The following is a 22,174-nucleotide window of genomic DNA, read 5'->3' on the forward strand; positions in this document are numbered from 1 at the left end:
ACGCTGTCTCAGAGTGAGTGGATTTCCTAAGACACTGCATTGGGTGACTAGTGAACACCTAAAAAAACATCCTGACATGTGACATTTTTCTACCCTCCCCCCCTCCAACCCTCGTTACCACCTCCAAAGTTTACTACTTGTTACTTCATACAAATACGTTATGTGTGTGTGCGCAATCGCTCATTAATTGCAGCATATGAGAAATTTGGCTTTGGCGCATGCACAGTGGTAAAATATAATCTGCGTGAACCTCGTATACCCCTTTCACATCGCAAACCTGGGTCCGACCCGGTCAGGCGCTTTTAGATTAAACTCAGGTGGCCCACTGTACAGAGGGCGACCCGGGTTAAACCCTTCTTAAAACCAGGGTCAAATTACCTAGATATTGTAAGCTTCCGAGCAGGGCCCTCATACCTTTGACTGTCTGTAAATACCCAGTTTGTTTTATCACTGTCTCCTATTGTACAGCGCAACGGAATATGCTGCGCTATATAAGAAACTGTTAATAAATAAATAATTGGTGGGTTGCTCGACCCAGTCTATACGGTTTGCTTTCACTGGGTCGTGATGTCAGCACCCCGGCAATAACCCGGGTCGAAAGTGTGTTGTGAAAGGGGCTTAAATCACAATTTAGAGGCATTACATACCACACATTATTAAAAACAGTTTTTCTATTAAATAATTAAATTTGTTTTCCCTTATAAACACGATATTTATATTATAACTCTTCATGAGTATGGGAGGATGTACAAAAAGTGTCTCCAGTTAGACACTTCATGGAGTTAATAAATGTTCCACATCAGTAATACACCTTTCACATAGCAAACACGGGTCGGACCTGGGATCCGACCCACCCAGTATGCCCATTATACAGAGGGCAACCTGGGTTTAACCTTCTTTTAACCTGAGTTCGAATTGCTGGGTTGGTTGACCCAGGATATAAGCTTTGATGCTTTTACCCCGCACCTTGACCGAGGTCGATACGTCACCAACCCCACAATAACCTGGGTCCGAGGTGCGGTGTGAAAGAGGTATATGTGGATTTTCTAGACATACATTAAGCCAATTCCCACTGGCATTAAACATCATGGTCTTACTTGCACAAACACGCACAAGGATGGATATCATGGCTGCAATGACCTCACACCCATTTCAGTTTGCACCGGACGATGAGGCTTTATTACATATGAAAATGCGGTAAAAACACAGAAACCTGGGTTTTTACAGAATTTCTTTAGTGCATCTCGCCCCCTGTCCCCACCTCCACAGACCCAATATTCTATAGACAGCAAACATGCACATTAATAGTACCTGGACCACAGGAATATGCCCCTGGAGCACAGCGAATGTAAGTGCAGTCCAGTGATAGGTTTCTGGATGAACAGAAGGATACTTGTGCGCCGTGCTTGGGACCTTAATCAAAAAAATAAATGATACAATTGTGTGTCAAAATACTTATGTTAATGTAATTTAACAATGAACAAGCAGAGACATAAGGGTGGGATGTAATGTTCTATGGTGGTGCATCCCACCAAACATGGCATACATAGTAATTGCGTATGTACTAATATATGCAAAGCTCTCCCGCAAAGAAATGTCCTTTGCGATGCTCACCTGTCACTGGACTTCTGTGTGTCTGTGACACGGTGGCAGTAGGGGGTGCTGGGGTGATCTAAACAGATTCCTATAAATCACCAATGCCCAAAGAAACCCTACCCTTCAATTGAGCTAATGCCATTTTTTGCTGGGGTTACCCTCCGCATCAGAAATCCAGTGGCTGGGGTAAGTACATACGGAAAATGCTGTAATACCATGAAAACTGTTTTGTTTTACTGCAATCTGACATTAGTACATCCTGCCCAGGGTGAGATTTATCAAAGTTTGGAGATAAAGTATAGAGAGATAAAGTACCAACCAAACAGCTCCTGTGGTTTTTCAAACAATCTGCAACGTGGGAGTTATACGTTGATAGATTTATGTTTTATCTCTCTCTTCAAGCTTTGATAAATTGTCCCCTTATACCGTTTTTTCAACATACTGTAAATCTCAGTTATATATCTCGCCGTTGTGTCATAAATATGTAAATGATCACATGACTAATGCATTCCAGAATTCAACCTTATCCTATGCTCAGGTGAGGCAGCCATTTTGTGATGGCATTTATTCATTTAGCATAAGCAACGTAATGGAGTTAAGAAGAGCTTTTTACCTCATGCTTTGGGGATGCCACTAGTTCACAGTTAATTAATAAGCTGAATGTTAATTCAGTTGATAAATGACAGCACTAAGAATACCCAATGGTGTTGTAATAGATGTAAGCAGTAAGCATTGCTAGTTATATTTTCTTTTTTTTTTTCTTACCTCTACATTGAGTTCTGCCCCAGCATCCAAAAGCATTTGTACCATTGCTTCATCGCCTCTAACACAGGCATACATCAACGGAGTCATTCCCTATAGGAAACCAACATTTAATAACAAATATCAACTCTATTTAACATTTTTTTTTTATTAATGATTTAGGCCACATGATTTAGGTCACATGATTTAGGTCACATGATTTAGGTCACATGATGTGCATCCTTTCATAGGTTTTCTGCTGAGATTGTCTTCCATTATTGTTCAAAAGTAATGGGCCCCATACATCAGCAGTCGCAATTAATGGATTTCCAGATCCAGGGATTTTTTGGCCAGATAAATGGATTCTACAATCTATTTGACTTGCCCACACATTACAGATTTATTTCAGTGATCGGCAGATTTTTCCCATCTAAAGATTGCATCTTCATATCTGGAAATTGCCCAATCGATTGTCATTTCAGCTGTTCATAATGTAAATAGATGAAGAAGACAAATTGGGAATGCCCACACATATAAAAAAGATCCGCAGATAATACCAGATTATTAAGCATGTTTAAAAATCTGATTAAGCAATCGATTGGCGATCCCTATTAATTTTTGATTGGGATTGCCAAAAGGGGGAGCCCACACATCTAAAATAAATTGTGACAATCAGCTCCAGATCTCAGGATTGTCACAATTAATTGCTGATATATATGGGGCCCATAAGAGGACAAGGGGTATATATACTAATTATTGATTTCCATTCAATTCTTATTTATCCTAAAATCAATGTTGAGTTTCCAGTACTAAAACTCACATTTACTAACATTTGAAAATGTGTATTTAAGCTATTATCTGTAAAAGTGTTTCAGCCTCTGAAAGCCATCATCGATGCTGATCATTCTGAAATCGATAAAGATTCATGGAAAGTAACCTTTAGTACATAAACCCCTCAGTGTGATTTCACAATTCCCACATATCTTTGACAATGAAAAATTATGTTTTTTTTTTCTCTGGGAAAACTGAGGTAAACTAAAATGGTGGCGAAAATGGAGATTCAAAATAATTTATTGGAGCAAATTGATGTGTCTGCCTTGTTGTCAGATATAGCAATGATTGAGGTGTCACTAGTGCGTGTAACAGAACAGTCAGGTCCTTAGTGTCACTTGCAGCCTGTGGGGGGGATGCACTGACATCTGCAGCATTCGCCGGTTACCGCATAGTTAATAATCACATATGCACTAACACAGCGGTTCTCAAACTATTTTGCTCTGGGATCCCGTCAGACAATAAAAATTATTACAGAACCCCAGCAAGTTACCACAGAACAGTCATCACACATGTGCGGTCAGCAGACCTCACATGCATGGCAGCATTGTGGAGGTACAAAATGAGGCAAGGATTCTGAAGTAACAGACAATTCGACTGATTTTTCAAACAACTTGGATCACTGGCTGAGAGATTAGAGAAGTCATCAGCCTGATGGTCAGCAATATGGAGTCGCGACCCCATGCTGAGATGGTCGCGACCCACTTTGGGGTCAGGACCCACAGTTTGAGAACCACTGCACTAACATATTTGATTATTAATGCAAAGGACAGCTCTTGTGCAACTTCTGCGCTTGTCCTCATTAGAAGGTCTGACACATCAACCCCACGACCCTGTGGTTTTGGAAGATACAGTATAAGACAAGACTATGGGCTAGATGCACTAAGCTTCAAAAAGTGATAAAATGGAGATGATAAACAGCCAGCCAATCAGCTCCTTCCTGCCATGTCACAGACTGTGTTTGAAAAATGTCAGGAAGGAGCTGATTGGTTGTTTATCACTCTCCATTTTATCACTTTTGAAGCTTAGTGCATCTGGCGGGTCCAATGTTAAGAATCAAATGTGGATCAACAGGGGCATTCACAGGGGCAGAATTATTAAATCTTGTATAGAAATGAAATGGAGAAGTTGCTCATAGTATCCACAGCTAGTAAAATGAGAGAAGCTGATTGGCCGGTATGGACAACTTGTCCACTTTATCTCTATCCAAGGTTCGATCAATCTCGCCCTCAGGGGGGGTATTCAATATGTGCCAATATTTCCCAACAGGGAAAATATTGTCACTCACCTACTCAATGCTGCCATTAACAATAGCATTGAAGGGTGTCAGATCTGACTTTTTGAAAGTCGGATCTGTTTTATCAGAAACGAACAGCGATTTTCGAATTTCGAATTCACGTCCGTTTTTTTTAACTCTTTCTATTTGCAGTGGCAAGCAACACAATATGAAAAATCCGATAACTGTACAGTGCTATTACAGACATTATAGTGTGAACAGATAACATAATATATTGCACTGATAAAAAAAAATAAACTGTTGTGCGAACCACTGTCATGTTTTGTTTTTAGCTAATATTTGCAGAATAGAGCGAACACCGTAACAAAAACTCTGCTAGCTCCTGTGCTGTGTCATCTGACTACCCCACTAGAAACAGGGTTGCCGGGAGGGTCCCAGAAATTGAGTCACCCTCCCACCCCCGGGACAGCTGTGTGGCTCCCGCGACACCCCCTCAATGGTGGGGGCTATGGGTCAAATTACGCAATTGTGTCATTTTAGCCCTGCCCACCACAGTGCAATGCCCAAGTGTTCGCACTGACCACGCCTCCCTCCTGTGGCTCTGCCCCTTTTCACTCCCGGCGATGGCCCCACCCCCTGCCTTACTGAGCAGGCAAGTATGCTAGAAAGCAGAAGTGGAGTGTGTGGGGGGGACTTCCCATTTCCTGCACCAATGATTGTCATGCCACTACTTCTACCAGGGAGATGTCATATCGTCTATATGCAGAAGATATTTCCTTACTTGTTCGCTCATGCTGTTGATTCCTTCAGGACCCAGCAAAGTCACAGCTTGTTTGACCAAGTCCGTCCTCCCACAGTTCAACATCCTAAATCCAAGGTCTTGCTTAAACTTAGCTTCTGTGGCCACGGCGTCTAGCTTGCGAGATGCACAAAAACAATCATCGGCCCTGCAGAAGAAAACAGTCACTATACCGTAGTAGCTAACAACTGACCTAACATTATTATTATTATTACCAGTTATTTTTATAGCGCACACATATGCCACAGCGCTTTACAGAGAATATTTGAACATTGACATCATTCCCTGCCCCGGCGGAGCTTACAATCTATGGGCCAGATGTATCAAGCTTCAAAAGTGATAAAATGGAGAGTTATAAACAACCAGCCAATCAGCTCCTACTTGTCATTTTTGAAACCCAGCCTGTGACATGTCAGGTAGGAGCTGATTGGCTGGCTGTTTATCACTCTTGATTTTATCACTTTTGAAGCTTGATACATCTGACCCTATGTTCCATACCACATGTACACACACACACACATTTATTCTAGGGTTTATATTTTTGGGAGCCAATTAACCTATCAGTATATTTTGGGATTGTGTGAGGAAACCGGAGTGCCCGGAGGAAACCCACACAAGCAAGTACAGGGAGAATATCCAAACTCTGCATGGTTAGGTCCGTGGTGGGGATTGAACCCATGACCTCAGTGCTGTGAGTCAGTAATGCTAACCATTGCACCGTCCGTGCAGCCTTGTTGGTTTCACATTACTATTGTTTCTTATAAATTCCATCTATGGACCACACAGGAATGGTATTATGCATTTCCGCAGCACTGTACTATTAAGGCCTGATTGCTTCCAGGACACAGTAGTACTGATCTCACAGAGGCTCTTCTTGGTTATTGATGTCACAGGGTCATTTTCAAGAGGGCTTTTTACTATTCCTTCCACAGTATCATTTAATGATAAATGTCTTTTATGTTTGATCATTAGTGGTGAAATAATCTAGGGTTGCAATCTATATTGTTACATACTAGGAGACCATATTAGATAACAGCTGAAGATAAATACATCCTGCATTTGCGGTTGCACTTCTAAAATTTGATACATCGTATAACCTAATACCCCTGATATCTGCATCTAGCTTTCATTTAGTTTCAAAGACTTTTTTTTTATCTTAGGACATACATTATATGCACACACATTTCAATCTATATATATTCGGTATATAACAGTGATGTCACTGTAGCAATATATAACTAGTATCCTGCCTTGCTGCTTCGGTGGAACACAACTATTAATGGGCCTACAGTAGCTGATGTTCTAGTCCAGCCCCCTCACCTCAATTGATTTCTTACAGAAAAGAACCCTACAAGGTCACTGCAGCAGATTCCTTTCAGTAGAGGAACTATCTATCTGTCTCCATCGGACTCTTCCCCTCTCTCCGAAATCCTCAAACTGTTCTCGGTACCCACGTATTTATTGCAGCCTTCCTATTCTCATCCTAACCCACCGCTTTTAGTTTTGCATTCACTGCCTTTCCCCTTGTCCACCTGCCCATCCCCCTTAGACTGTAAGCTCTCACGAGCAGGGCCCTCTTCCCTCATGTGTTTTTTCTTCCCTCACTTATAACTTTTAGGTCAATTTACTAACATGGGCATTCTATTGAAGATGGGATTTTGCCTATAGCCAACAAATCAGATTCTAGCTATTATCTTTTAGAAGTTGAATCTCATTGGTTGCTATGGGCCACATCCCATTTTCAATAGAATTCCGATCTTAGTAAATTTGCCCTGTACCATCATCTCCTCCCCTGTGCCAACAGTGGCATTGAATCTTTGGTTACAGCTGGCACTGCTTTTGCAAATGGATATGCAGCTCATCTTCCATGTTCTCCAGCATTTGCACTTATTTCTTGTTTTGTCTGCACTGTTTCTGTACTACATAAGACGCCGCAGACCCCTTGTGGTGCCGTATAACTATAAGTAATAAATAATATTGCACTCTCAATCAAATAACATTATTTTGCACCTGAATACATTTATAAAAATAAATATATTGTCTGTTGCAACCAATTCTTGCTTTGATGGGTTATTTTGACAGTTTAACTGCGGTGTTCAAAATCGCTGCTTGATAAATCTGTTGGTTTTTATTCCCTGATAATGAAAAGTTAGTAGAGCCATGGGGCTAAATCAGATTCGGTATCGATCCCAACTGCCACAGTAGTTTGTGCATTCACAGGACCAGTGCTGCAAGTGTGCTAACGGGATCTTCAATATTGGAAGCAGGATGGCAGCCTACTGTCAGTGATTGACAGTCTGCTGCCATCTGTGGGGAGGTGACCTTTGTTTCTGAAACGGAGGTATGTCACCGCCATTTTTGATGGGGAGGGAAGAGGTCAGCGACCTCCATCGTTGGATTAAATTTCCCAGCTTCTGCAACAGGCTTGTGCATCCCCATGAGTGCCGCAAGCCTCCCGTTGGTGAGTCCAGTGATCCGAGGCTGCTTCCTAGGACGTAGGTCACTACTGCAACAGACTTGTTGTGCTTGTAATAGACGCCTCATGCCGCATTATCATCCAGCGCTATTACTGCTGCTTCCAAAGAAGCTTCCTTTCTGAACTGATTCATGTTTTGAGATCAGATTTTTAAATCCAAAATTCAAGTTTTACATTCCAAATTTTTTTTTTAAGCAATTATCAATTTTTATCAATGATTATCAATTTCTTAAAATTGATTTTTAACCTTTTGAGTGCCAAAATCTCTGTGATAGATGTTCAAAATATCAGCAAAAAAAAAAAATGCCAGCTTCGCTCACATTTGTTATATAAATTCAAATAAGAAATGTGTAAAATATATTATATTTCCTATATATGGTAAACATTACAGGTCATTCTGATGAATAAACATGTTTGCTTGACAATTTTCACACATATTTTGACAAATTCACTTAGCGCTCAAAAGGTTAAAGAAACCAAAATCGGTATCCAAACCAAAATACTTGAGAGCGGTTTTCCTAAATCAAAATATGAGGTGGATATTAGAACCAAAACCAGAACAGGAGGATGAATTTTAGAACCTAAATCAAAACAGGAGGATGAATTTTAGAACCTAAATCAACACAGGAAAATGAAATCAGAACCACAATCAAACCACAGGAGGGCCTGCGCTCATCTCTTGTAAAATTCAAAACTGCTAGAAAACAAAGAGACCTTTTCTTCATCCATTAAATCATGAAGTTCTCAATTAATAATGACATTGCTTTTACTGACAATTGTCGCATGCAAATGAAGTACGCTAGTTATAAATATTTCAAACATAATATACATCTGTAGATATTAGATGTCGGTACAGGAGGGACTTACAAACCGGTGAATGAGGAGTCACCTTAAAAACCCATAAAAAGTAAGAAGCAAGAATGGAAAACTTTAATAAATGTATTAAAAGTTAATTAACTAAAGTACATGAAAGGAACAAGGACATTCAATTACTACACAAAATGCATTATAGAGTGGTCAGAGTAAATCCAATTCTTGAACCTTGTCAAAACAATGTTGCAGCGCCGGAGGCGCGTTTGAAATCAGCAGACAGATCTGGGGTAAATTTAGTAAGGTTGTTTATGCACCGAGGCCATGCTGAGTTACTATACGTACTTTAATTGTCGCGGTTCGCAGTCCACACCAGGGAGCAGAAGACGGGCGGCTTGTCGCACATCATCGCTATCCACAGAAAAACTGCGGCGGTATCCTGCGTGAGCTACGGCAACCCGGATCCATTCCATCAAGGGCGGGAGCATGAGGAATGGCCTGAAAAACAAAGCGGATCAGACGGTCAGATGTAGGATTCCAGAACATTCTCCTGTCATCAAACATTACTCTTTTTGTCTTGGGACAGTCCTACGGTGGTTGGCCGTTCTCCCAGACCACATCCTGAGTGCGCTCCAGCTGACATGACTGATAGGCTGTGTACAATATATGTAATTTCCCCATGTGTGTAACACAATACACGTGTTCTGAGTAAGATAACATGGCTGCTTGTACGGTCAGATATTAACACAGAACCACTGTCTCACTTGAGAGAGGAGAACCTGGAGCAGAGAGAGAGAGAGAGACCTGGGGCACAGCGTGAGAGAGAGAGAGTGAGTGAGAGAGAGTGAGAGACCTGGGGCAGAGCACGAGAGAGTCATAGGGAAGAGAACATGAGAGAGAGAGAGAGAAAACTGGGGCAGAGCATGCGAGAGAAAGAGACATGGAGCAGAGTACAAGAGAGAGAGACCTGGGGCAGAGAGAGAGATACCTGGGGCAGAGATAGAGAAAGAGAGAGAACTGGGGAAGAAATAGAGATATATTTCCTCATGGATATAGATACTATACTCAGAACACATTATACCCCATGTCACACCGCTTACTGTAATGCACCCTCTGCACATTTATTTATCCAATTATACAGTATTTATATATCTGTGGCCAACAGAGAGATTCTCAGTAGTTCCAATTTTAAAGGAAGATTTACAGTATGTCTGCAAAATGCAGGGAACATAGATGGCCTGATTACTGTGTGCTGGTCTGCCATCATTACACTGCTGGACACAATAGCAGATCTCTCTCTCTCTCTGCCCTAATCTTCAAATAATGATAAAATAGGTACATTTATGGGAAGGTAATAATTGACAATTCTGTCATAAGGATAAGAAATATAACAAATACATCATTTACTGACAAATGTGCGTTAGTGTCATTGTTTTTTTATTACCATAAAACAAAACTAATACAATTAGAAGGTAAACTGATGACAAAAAACCCCCCACAAATGTCATTGTTACTCAGTGGCGTAACTATGAATTGGGCGCCCCCCCCCGCCGTTAATGGGGGGCACCCCCGCCCGCAGCCTTACCTGTCTTGCTGGTCCCGTCCCGGCTCCCTTGCTGGCTTCATTCTTCTGCTAGTGAGACGGACCAACACAAAATGTCCGCCCCCATACAGCAGACAGTTGCAGAGAATTGTCTGCTATATGGGGCGGACATTTTATTGTGGTCCATCTCACTAGCAGAAGAATGAAGCCAGCAAGGGAGCCGGGACGGGACCAGTGAAGTCAGGTAAGGCTGCGGGCGGCGGATTGGCAGGCGGCAGATGGGCGGACAGGAGGGGGCTAACTATAGCACCACAGCCCCCCGGCGCCCACACATGCACAGCATCCCCCCCCCCCAGCGGCCGCGGGGGCTGCGGTGCTATAGTTACGCCTCTGTTGTTACTCCAATACTGCAAATGCCAGAAAGCTTCTCAATTCTGGTGCTAGTCCCATGGCACCATAGCCAAATGTAGCCCCCCCCCTCTCTTATTACTTAGCCAGGCAGTATGCTCCCTAACTGAGAGGCTCTTAATTTTGATATCAAACTCCCAGCATAATGCTGACTGTAAAGAGCCACAGGAGGAAAATACTGTATATGATACTATAAAATTAATTTAGTGTTTTACGTGCCCCTTAACTAGTGATGCAGCAACAGTCCCCGCAGTGGCTTGGAAGCGCTTGGGTGAGTTGTGGGCACTGTGGGAACAAGAGTCCTGGGCCACCATCACGGGAGAGATGTCCATACCAAAATGGTCTCCGCCTTAGAGGAGACAGTTATTAAGGCTGCTAGAGTAGATGATGGCCATTTTGGCAGGGACATTTTTCAAAATCATGAGGGGAGTTCAGCTGCCTCCGCCAGGACTGCAGACCGGTGGTGGCTGGGGTCTGAGATTCCCTGACAACGAGCAGGTACTATGGGATGGGGGGCTCCAGAAAGATTTTTGGCAGGGGGCGCGCACAATTTGTAGTTATGCCACTAACCATTGGTGTCTAGGCTCCCCCTATACAAGTGCGAATGTAGAACCTTTTTATAACTATGAGTATCAGTCTGGAGCACATGCTCTATTCTGGTACTCCATGTGGGCAGAGAAATATAAAAAAAAATTCTACGTAATCTTAGTGGATCCCTTTCTAATATAACTAGAACAGTTTATTTCCTTTATGCTACAAGCCATTTAACAGGATACGACCGATCTTTGGGAAAGCAATCTGATTTATTTATTCTCAAAGGTCTCCCGCCAGGTGCCATATTTGTAAATATCTGTCATTCTAATAATTCTAAATATGATTGGATATTTCCAGAGAACAATTTCGAAAACCTATTCATCCATTCGTAGTAGGAATCAAGCCTTAAATATTTATCACAGCTTTGCCCTTCATTAGCAGCCAGAAATGGGAAAACCGAGCAAAGATCCATTCAGAGATTGAATTACAGCAGTCAATACTAAATCAGTCTCTAGCATTTAGCACAACATTATTTTATTCCCTAGACCAGGGACGCTGATGTTTTATATGTCACCGATGTACATTTCAGATCGGTTACCAACACCTTCAAGGCAACCTTGCTGAAATATTCAAGAACTACATATATAATTACATGGATATACAGGCAGAAATGCATTTTCACAGTATGTGCTTGCAATGCTCAGTTATTAAAGTCTGGTCTCCGAGGAATTACAACGCCTTCAATTTTTTTTCTTTTTTTTGAGACGTACAATACGCTCCCTGAATGCATTTGGGTAAAATCATTTACTGTAAAGGGGGAACTGAACCAAAAAGTTGTATTTCTCTAATATATAGTACAAAGGGGTATGAAGCAGTCATAAGGGAGGAGGAGTGAGCCAGAGGAGAAGCGGCCCATGGCAACCAATCAGCACTGAAGTAATATCTATAATTTGCATAATATAAAAATACAGAGCAGCTGATTGGTTGCCATGGGCCCCTTATCTCCTGGCACGCTTATCCTCCATTATCACTGGTTCATACTGTACATCTACCCCTCAGATACCAAATACAAATTTTCCTTGTGATTTCCACTGAGTTATGTTATACATCCACATGAATGATAATTATTTCCTTTACATGTTATCATGGTTAGCAAAGGTTATTGGCCAGCATTTCCAACCAATGGGCAAGGGTTTATAGTCATTCTGTCAACATATAGAAAGGTCTGAATGACCACACTGAAAATGTCGACATTGACCATGTTGATATGGATGCAATGTCAATATGGTTATTTTGTCAACATTTAGAACAAGACTAGGGCCAGATGAACTAAGCTTCAAAAGTGATAAAATGGAGTGTGGTAAACAGCCAGCCAATCTGGGGTACTTCTGTATTATCTGGGTGCCCGATTTTTTCATCTTATGTGATTGTACAACCAAAAATTGGTCGCATCGCATGCGATCAGATCGCATGCAATGTGACCGATTTTGGACCCGATTTTTAACTGTACAGGCACCCAGATGCCTGATTCCTATGGTAAATGCCCCCCAGACCCGATTTTTGATTGTACACCCACCCTGATGGGTAATGCCTATATCAAATGCCCCCCCCCCCATTGTTTACGCCACACCACGATCAACGCCAACCCGAAGCGTGGCGAGGGGCGGTGGTATGCGTTCTCCGACCTATTTATACCCCCACTATCCACATCGGCGTGGATTTGATTTTATACAGTGTGGCGTTCCCGCCATTGTTAACGCCACCCCGAAGCGCAGCGAGCCCGCGAGGGGCGGTGGTATGTGTCCTCCGACCTTTTCATACCCCCACTATCCACGTCGGCGTGGAGTTCATTCTATATAGTGTGGCGAGCGCAGCGAGCAACCGAGCCCCAGGAGGGGATGTGGAATACGAGCCCGAAGCGTGGCGAGCGCAGCGAGCCCCGCGAGGGAGTGCGGAATACATGTTAAGTAATCCGCGTGCGCTCGCCATGCTTCGGGCTCGTATTCCACATCCCCTCCTGGGGCTCGGTTGCTCGCTGCGCTCGCCACACTATATAGAATGAACTCCACGCCGACGTGGATAGTGGGGGTATAAAAAGGTTTGGAGGACACGTACCACCGCCCCTCGCGGGCTCGCTGCGCTTCGGGGTGGCGTTAACAATGGGGGGGCATTTTACCTAATAATTACCCATCAGGGTGGGTATACAATTAAAAATCGGGTCTGGGGGGCCACTTAACATTGAGTACAATGTAAAAATCAGGTCCCATCACATCTCATCGCATGCCTTAAGTACTGGCATGCGATGAAAAAATCGGGCGCCCAGATATTACACAAGTACCAAGTCTGGTTATTGGGGATTTTGCGTAACATGCTGGATGTACAGTACACAAAAGATAATTCCCGTTAAGTGCTGGCACGTCAGTTCTAATTATATAGCACATTGGTTCCCAAACTTTTGAATCACAGCAAAAGTTTCTTATTAAGAATTTAAGAAAAAAAATTAAATTAAGTAAATTGTGTTTAGAGATATCATACTAAGAGTTGTTATGTAGTGAAGCACAGGATTCACTTCTGCTTGTTATAATATGTTATGATGGGAAGCCACAAGTACTGGTTATGCCTATTACAATGCACTCCGCAAGTGTCTAAAGGCACCCCAGTTTGGAAATCACTGGTTTCACACAATTTACTGCCGCTAATTGGACACCCTCCCCTTAGGTTTAGGGTTATGCTGTTGTTAAGTTTTAAACACTCAAGAAAATAAATTGGTGGTTGGAACCACACAGGGGCCCTTATTCTGATTGACGCGGACTTTACCGCATACTTTCGGATCGCGTCTTTACGGCGTCTGCGCATGCGTGGAGAACGCAACGCGCATGTGCCACGCCTTGACTCGGTACCAGTTCGGCCAGATCCCGTCCAGAACTGTTCACCGCTATCATTCGGGAAATAGGGGCGTATTATGGGCGTCATGCGGAATGACACATGGGCGTAGTTTCAAAGTGGGCAAAACGGGGCGGAAACATGGGCGGACACGGGGGAGTACACTTATGTTGGGGGGCGTACATTCGGAAACCACTCCGAATGCACGCGATCAAAAAGGGCAGAAATGTGCGGTGTCCACAAGTGTACTATTGCTTTGCGGACACCACTCGTTCATGCGGTAGGCGAACGTACGCCTAATGACTACAACCATTAACACCTGAACCCAATAGAATCTACTCCTTTACTCATTACTCACTAATAGGACGCTTGTCAGTGCTTTAATTGAAACCATTGCTGCTTCAAGGAAACCTTACTAGTCCCCCACATATGCTGTACTTGTCAGACACTTTCAAACTGCTAACAATGGACATGACAGAATATTAATACTAGCAATACACATGTGTATTTGACATGTACTCATGAAACCACACATTTTGGGTAAAGTAAACACATTTATTTATATTCATGTCACAGTCAATGCCAGTGTGATGCAATGACCATAAAATAATACATACAAACAATAAACAACATGGCAGGAATGCAGCAAAATAAATAATAATACAAAACAAATATAATTGCACACAGATGGACTCCAGCACCTCCTATGTGCCACTGCACATGCAGCCAGTGGGAAATGAGGAGGCTGCTGGCCCTTCTACAGCAGGGCAAGCTGCACCTGACCATTCAACAGCAGGGCACCCTACACCTGGCCCTTCTGCAGCAGGCCAACCTGCAGCTGGCTCATATGCACCATCAGCAGAATCATTTGGAACACAACCGGGGACTTCACAAGATAGTACCATGGCCATCACTTCAAGTACAGCTGACAGTAATGGCAGGCAAAAGAGGGCAACAGGGGAACCACAAAGGACATATGAAGCAAGGGCTCAGCTGGTTACCCTCAGCACGTGATTGGACACAAGAAGCTGACACACACAGCACAATGGAAGATTTGGGAACACATAACGGCGGAGATTAATGCAGCCACAAGTTCATTTCCGACCACGTTTGGCCTTGGTAGGCTCCTTGGCCTGTGCAGCAGCTCTTCGGGGACGGCCAGATGCTGGGGCAGGTGGAGCAGATGATGTGGAGGGGTTGGCTGGTCTACCCCTCCTGCCAGCAGGGAGTGTTGCCGGTGGTAATGCACCAGAAACGGATGCCATTAGGACCCTGTTGCTGGTAACCAGCTCCACCATAAGCTCATTATGGTGGAGGAGGAGATCATTTTGGCGGGTGGCTTGCTCGGCCAGCACCTGAGCACTTGCAGCCATGGCCTGCATGCTCGCAGCCATGGACTGCTGGGTGCTGACCAAGCTCGCCAGGATCTCCTCGGTCCTACGCACCCGTTCTGATGCCAAGTCTCCCTGCTGGTTGATGTCCCCAAGCACCTCGGCCAAGGCGGCCAAATCGGCTTGGGCCGATGCCTGCTGCTGCACAGGCCTACCTCTGGGGCCAGGTGGCACGGACTCCTCCACCTCCTGAACAGAGTCGTCACCAAGCGGTGGGGTGTCTGTGGGAAAAGATAAACACAATTAGGAGACATTCTACGATAATTACTTGCACAAGTTTATGGCATGACCAATATTTACCTTCCAGAAAAGACGCAAACACTTCAGCTGGGGCCTCGCTATCCATCGTGCTCACCCCCCTGATCTCCTCAACTGATATACAGCTCTCGGCCATCACCTCCAGGGGGGTGAGCTCTAGCCCTGATGGCATGGGGCCGGCCCCAGATGTCTGGCTGTGTTCCCACCGCTTGGTCATCTTCCTCTTCAGGTTGGTTTTGAAGTCCTGCCACCTGCAATGTAAGTTGACATATTAATACATGTCACTCCCAATGTTAGCTGTTGCAGCCATTGCTCTGTGCTACATATTACAACATGTGATTAATGTCCCATATATAATATTACATGCAACTATGATATCAACCGTTACAATACACATTCACAATCACCCTACTCTAACTCTCAACGAAATAACATGGCAATAATGTATGTGTATCGTAACAACCTCACGGCCCATTTGCTAAATGCATCTAAGCATCAATTCAATCATTACTTGGCTATTACTGGCCACATGTATCACAAAACAACTTGCCTCTTCTTCACATGGTCCGTCTCACGAACTTGTGGCGCTACTTCATTAATCTCTGCCGTTATCTGTTCCCAAATCTTCCATCTGCGTGTGTGTGTCAGCTTCTCGGATGGACACTCTATCCAATCACGTGCTCGGGGAACCAGGATGGCCAGCTCCTGTGCTTCATATGCCTTATTTTTTTTGGGTGGTTCCGCTGTTGCACTGGCTCGCCCCTTGCCACGTCCCTGGCCACGCCCCCTGGCACCAGTCGCTGCACTTGAAGTGCTGGCCATGGTACTACCTTGTGAAGTCCCCTGTTGTGTTCCAAACAATTCTGCTGATGGTGGATATGAGCCAGCTGCAGGTTGGCCTGCTGCAGAAGGGCCAGGTGTAGGTTGCCCTGCTGTAGAATGGTCAGGTGCAGGTTCCCCTGCTGTAGAAGGGGCAGCAGCCTCCTCATTACCCACTGGCCGCATGTGCAGTGGCACATAGGTGGTGCTGGAGTCCATCTGGTCAAATAGTTGCTGCAGCACTGGGTCCACCTCTGGTTGGGATCCAGACATGTTAGCAACAACATTGTCACCTTCTAATACACCTTTATATACTGTTTGTGTAATCTGTTTGGCGGACATCAGCGGCAGCTGCGTTCCGTGCGTGAGCGTACGTCGCTGTTTTTTCGCGCCGCATACGGTGGCGGAAATTCCATTGTGTAAAACCTGGCGAAAGTTCTACATGAAATACTGGTCACCAATGCTAACATTGCATAGAATCTTCTGATACACCTGTGACTATTGCACAATACACATGCTATTTGCTAGCATGACATGACATTTCATTCATGACTACTGTGGTATTGTGGCGTTTTAGTGCAAGCTAAAAGTAGCCCAATCCCTTAGAGAATCCAGCCCACAAGTCATGCAATACTCATCTCTACTGTTATAGACCACACATGTGAGAGCCCTATAAATAGTGACTTCCTGCTAGAATCATTTGTCTCCAGATCTGGACTTGTCAGGGTCTAAGGTAAGCTCTTCCATGCTCCTTGTAGATATGATATCCATTAACAATGTAAGTGTATGAATGTATGCACCATTGCCTCACTGACTACAGATTGTTGGGCCAGCAAAGTGGTGTATCATTATTGCAACATGTCACATGTTCACTATTTCACTCACAGGTCTTCAACCTGTGTGGGTTCATCTATTGCAGGACAACATGTCCCAGCAATAGATGAAATGTGTCATAGTACATGATGTCGGCAAAAAATGCTGACACCTTTATCTGTGTGTTTTGGACGGTGTGTATTGAGTTCATATTATTGTGTCATCATTAGAGAGTCAAATGGATCTGCGGGATTTCACGGGGTGGCCATCTATTGTACGTATTGAAGGCTACAAATCTATTTGTAGTGGGATATGGCCATTATGTGCATAGGTGCATCAGTATTTATGTTCATTTCTTTATAGGTTGCTGAAGCTATTATGCGCTACATGGAGAGGAGGCTAAGGGCACTTGCGGCTCTCCCCACTCGTCGGCCAAGGAGGCCAGGACGTGCTAGAATCTATCGCACACGGGTGACTCTGTTTGCTATGCCCGATGATGAGGTACTTACTAGGTACCGGTTACCGCCACATGTAATTCTGGATCTGCTCACCTTAATTCAGAGCGATCTGGAACCTCTACACGGGATCACGACAGCAATTCCGCCTCACACACAGCTGCTGGCGGTGTTGCATTTCTGCGCCTCAGGATCATTCCAACAAGTAGTGGCAGTACTTGCTGGAATATCTCAGCCGGCCTTCTGCCGAATCCTGAGGCGTGTGACGTCGGCCATGTTCAGGCGCAAGGGGCACTTCATGGCCATGACATTTGCCACCGACACCCTGCGCAGAAGCCAGCAGGCCTTCCATCAAATTGCTGGCTTCCCTAATGTGATAGGGGCTGTGGATGGCACCCATGTACCATTTGTGCCTCCATCTCGAAGTGAGAAGATATATAGGAACCGCAAATTGTTCCACTCACTGAACGTGATGGTGGTATGTGGCCCATCCATGGAGATTCTCGCCTTCAACTCGAAGTTTCCCGGAAGTGCCCATGACTCTCATGTCATCCGACAAACCGGGATATGGCAAAGACTCCAAGAGCTGGAAGGCCGTGATGCGTGGGTTCTGGGTGACTCCGGTTACCCATGTACGCCCTGGCTACTTACGCCGTACAGCTACCCAGCACCGGGCCCACAGGAGGCATTCAATCGGGCGCATGTTGCCACCAGGCAAGTGGTGGAGCGCTCAATTGGCCTTTTAAAAGGTCGATTTAGAGTGCTCCACCGCACTGGTGGTGACTTACAATATGCGCCTGAAATGGTGTCGAGGATCGTGGGCCTGTGTATATTTTTCCACAACATTGCTGTGCGGCGTGAGATACCCTTTGATGAGTGGGAGGTACCATCTGAGCCGCAAGATCCGCCCATGCGCCCATCCCGCGCCCCTGAATGCCGGAGGGGATACCAGCTGCGGGACTCTGTGGCGCAAAGATACTTCAGGTACATGTTATCGAGTTGACAGAACACACCAATTATTGTAAAAATCACCCCTTCAAATAAGTACAGTGTGTTAGTTGTCAGTGTTACAACACGAAAATTAGCCAGCCTGCCCTCCTAATGGCAAAGAAATAGGAGATATTTATCATATGTGCTTAGTTTTGGGGGAAGTTAAATATAGGTGCTAATTATTATACCTTGTTCAAGGGATCTTATGTGTTTGTTATATCTTCATTATTTTAGTTGATACTATCCCTGATGACTGGTGAGTACATTGATTTATTCTGTAATGTGTTTGGGATTTTTTCATGTGTTGCTGTCTGATTTGTTTGCAGATATATATATATATATATATATATATATATATATATATATATATATGCTATTAGAATTTATTCACATGTTTCAACATTTCAAGGAGCAGGCAGCCAGGCAGGCAGGCAGGCAGCCAGGCAGGCAGGCAGGCAGGCAGGCAGGCAGGCAGGCAGGGCTGGTGTATAATGCTGGTCTCAGGATACCTGCAAGTGTGTGTATGTGTCTTTTACACATAAATGTACGCATACACATAGATGCATAGAGTAAATAATGCTAAGTACAGCTAGGCGTTGCTAAGCTATAGCACGCGTTGCTTGGCGGAGCGAGGCGTCATTGGATTTGCTAAGTGCATACACACTGTGTTTTATATATATCAGATTTGTTCATTGCCATACATCAACACTACTGTTTTGAAGGCATGCGAATTTGTCACCATTTGTGTTGGCGCAGACACGCTGTTCATGTAAAGATGAACAATAAAGTTATTAACACAAATAACTGTGATCAACCAATGCCCCCACCTGATTGGTTGATAGATGCCATTGTCAACATGGCGGAGACACGAAGGGCAGAACCCTTCACACATGCGGAGCTGAGGGTTCTTGTCTCCGTCATGGAGACAAGGCTGGGCCGTGCGGGCCCGTTTATCACAAACCGCCATAAGCGGAGGGCCTATGCTGCGGCAGGGTGCCGAATTTACGCCCGCACTCGGGTGCGGAGGTCCCTCGGGCAGCTTGAGAGGCGGTGGTCGGACCTCCGCAGGCGCCAGCCCCAGCTGCTCCAGCAACTCAGGAGCGAAATTGCTGATTGTGAGTATTTTAGCTATGAAATTTCGCACTTACAACATAGCATATATAAACAATAAAATGTGTCTCATGATAACTGGGTGTCCATGGGTTTAAAAGTCCATAGACTGTTATGTGTGCTTCTTCCTGGTTAACATGCAGTCATGTGGCTTTTATATGTAATGCCATAGCATTGAGGATTCTGATGCATACAATGTGCCAGATCTAATATGTGTTACACATTGATAAATGCCTGGGTTGTAATGTGTGAACAAATTACTAACAATCACATAATAATTTACATGTCACAATTTGGAATCCATGAACAGTAAGGAGCTACTTTCCTGCATCGTTTGCCATCATTATCACCCTTCCATGTATGTCTTGTTATGGATTAATACATGTGCCCCAATGACCCGACATTGACCATGATTTTTTTTTCTACCACACAGCACGAGCCCAAGCCCGACAGGCCCGTGAAGAGGCGGAGGCAGCCCTGGGCCAGGAGGAGGCCCAAGACCCGGAGGAGGAGGTGGCGGCAAGGGTGGAGGAGGAGGAAGTGGAGGAGGAGGAGATGGTGGTGGAGGAGGAGGAGGTGCGTGAGGAGGTGGTGGAGGAGGATGTGGAAGCGGAGTTGGTTGCGGAGGAGGAGGTGTTGGTGGCGGAGGAGGAGGTGGAGGAGGTGGTGGTGGTGGTGGAGGAGGAGGAGGAGGAGGAGGAGGAGGAGGTGGAGGAGGAGGAGGTGGAGGAGGAGTTGGAGGAGGAGGTTATTGTGGCAGAGGAGCTGGCGGAGGAGGGGGCTGAGGAGGCCACGGTTGCCCCGGAGGAGTCTGATGACGAGGGGGAGGAGGCGTGCCAGGCCCCGGAGTACCATCAGATCGGTATGTTAACATAATGCATCATTAATGAAGTAGTTGTACTGGTATTTGTTATGTAGCACTGGTGATAACAAATTTTTGGCCCATACTATTCATATAGACCCCAAAGTGGGTAGCTACAGATACAGGTACGGGTTAGATGGGGTGTCCAAGGCATCCCTTTCATCCAGGACACCTCTGAATTACACAGGTTTGTGGGATGGGTTGGAGCTCCATTTTGACTGCCACATAACCGTAGTAGTTAAACAGGATCCTGGAGTAAAGGGATGAGTGGATCATTTGTGGATGAAATTCACCTGCTGCAAGTGTTGATTATGACCCATCAAATAGTGGAATCTATATTGTTGGTGAATGTTATTTCTAAACTATAGGATGTATGCTATAAATGGAGTATGGGCCGGCCTACCTTGGAATGGAGTCAGAAGTTGCCAGTGTCCCAGGAGCCTCCTCTACCTAAACACCCCCTGTAGTTCAGATTGTTTTTTTGCCCTCACAGAATTGTAGGTTGGTTTAGACAGAATTATGATTTTGAGGATGTGTACTGTGCATTCCTGACATTTGCATAACTCCCATGCCACGAACCATCACTGAACTTAGACTGAGCAGATTGTGACAAGTTCTTATTGACGGAGGCCATGACATGCTTGTCATTGGTTAGTCATGGGTGGGTTGTGACTGAGAAGAAACAATATGACTGTTATGTCTTCTGCAGAGTAAAGGGTAGAGGCCAAAAAAGACAGTATGTAGTAAATAAGTTAGCATGTATGTATATATGTATGTGTCATATCTATTTATCTATGTGTGTCTCTATCTCTCTACATAGATAGATATATATATATATACACACATGTCACCTAGCATTTGTGCAATTTATGTCGCAGTATGTGAAATGTATGCATGAATAACATGACTAATTTTTGCCCCTTTGACATGCCCACAGATGACACCACACCGGCAGATGAGGGGGTGCGTGGGGCCGTCCTGCGAGCGGAGCAACATTTAAGGCTCCTTCTAGCAGACCTGCAGGACATCCGCGATCTGCTGCTTTGATTTATTATATTTTATATTTTATTTTTTATGTTAATGTTGATTTAAAATAAATTCTTTATGCAAGTTCACAGTTGTTGGTTTTATTTGCACTTGAAACAGTATATGTGTAGATTGTTTATAATCTTTTACACAGGGTGTAATACAAACCATTGCACTTACATTGCTGTAAGGGTTAATGTGTGCAATGGATGTGTTAGGCATGCTTGTAAGGATATATTGGCATCTAATTGATTCCAATTCCAAATAAGCTGTTTTTTATGAGGATAGGTAATTGAATAAGTGGGTCATGTGATGTATTGCAGAATTGACATAATAGTGGGTTGTTTGGCGTAAATACTCCGCTTACGGGCGGTAGCACCGCTTGGCTCCCGTTCGGATGCGGTATTTCCGAGCATACTCTGTAATACTCAGTAATACCGTGCAGAATCGGAGTGTTTCTCCCGCACACGCATGGTTTGTATGTCGTCCGTAAACACGCCCTGTTCTTAAAGAGTGAGTCCGTCCGAATGCGGAGGACACATGGGCGTTTCTACGGACGATGGCCGCACGCGGCAAAACACCGTGGCGTGCG

At 44.4% G+C, this 22,174-nt stretch overlaps 1 protein-coding gene and 1 long non-coding RNA gene across 3 annotated transcripts in view; one reads left to right on the top strand and one right to left on the bottom strand.

Annotated features, from left to right (window-relative positions):
- ABTB3 (ankyrin repeat and BTB domain containing 3) overlaps positions 1–22,174 on the bottom strand; it is a 215,700-nt gene that overhangs the window by 30,018 nt on the left and 163,508 nt on the right. For both annotated transcript variants that reach the window (XM_083181648.1, XM_083181647.1), the window contains 4 exons: positions 8,836–8,988; positions 5,187–5,352; positions 2,362–2,451; positions 1,312–1,413 (listed from right to left, as the gene is read on the bottom strand). In XM_083181648.1, the coding sequence (XP_083037774.1) occupies positions 1,312–1,413; positions 2,362–2,451; positions 5,187–5,352; positions 8,836–8,988 (511 nt within the window). The remainder of the gene's footprint in view (positions 1–1,311; positions 1,414–2,361; positions 2,452–5,186; positions 5,353–8,835; positions 8,989–22,174) is intronic.
- Positions 20,475–21,671, top strand: LOC146072301 (uncharacterized). Its single transcript, XR_014473045.1, has 2 exons — positions 20,475–20,556; positions 21,494–21,671. It is a non-coding gene; the product is annotated as an uncharacterized LOC146072301 (long non-coding RNA).

Source organism: Crinia signifera, chromosome 4, assembly GCF_055691185.1.
Source record: "Crinia signifera chromosome 4, ASM5569118v1, whole genome shotgun sequence".
Lineage (NCBI taxonomy): Eukaryota > Metazoa > Chordata > Amphibia > Anura > Myobatrachidae > Crinia > Crinia signifera.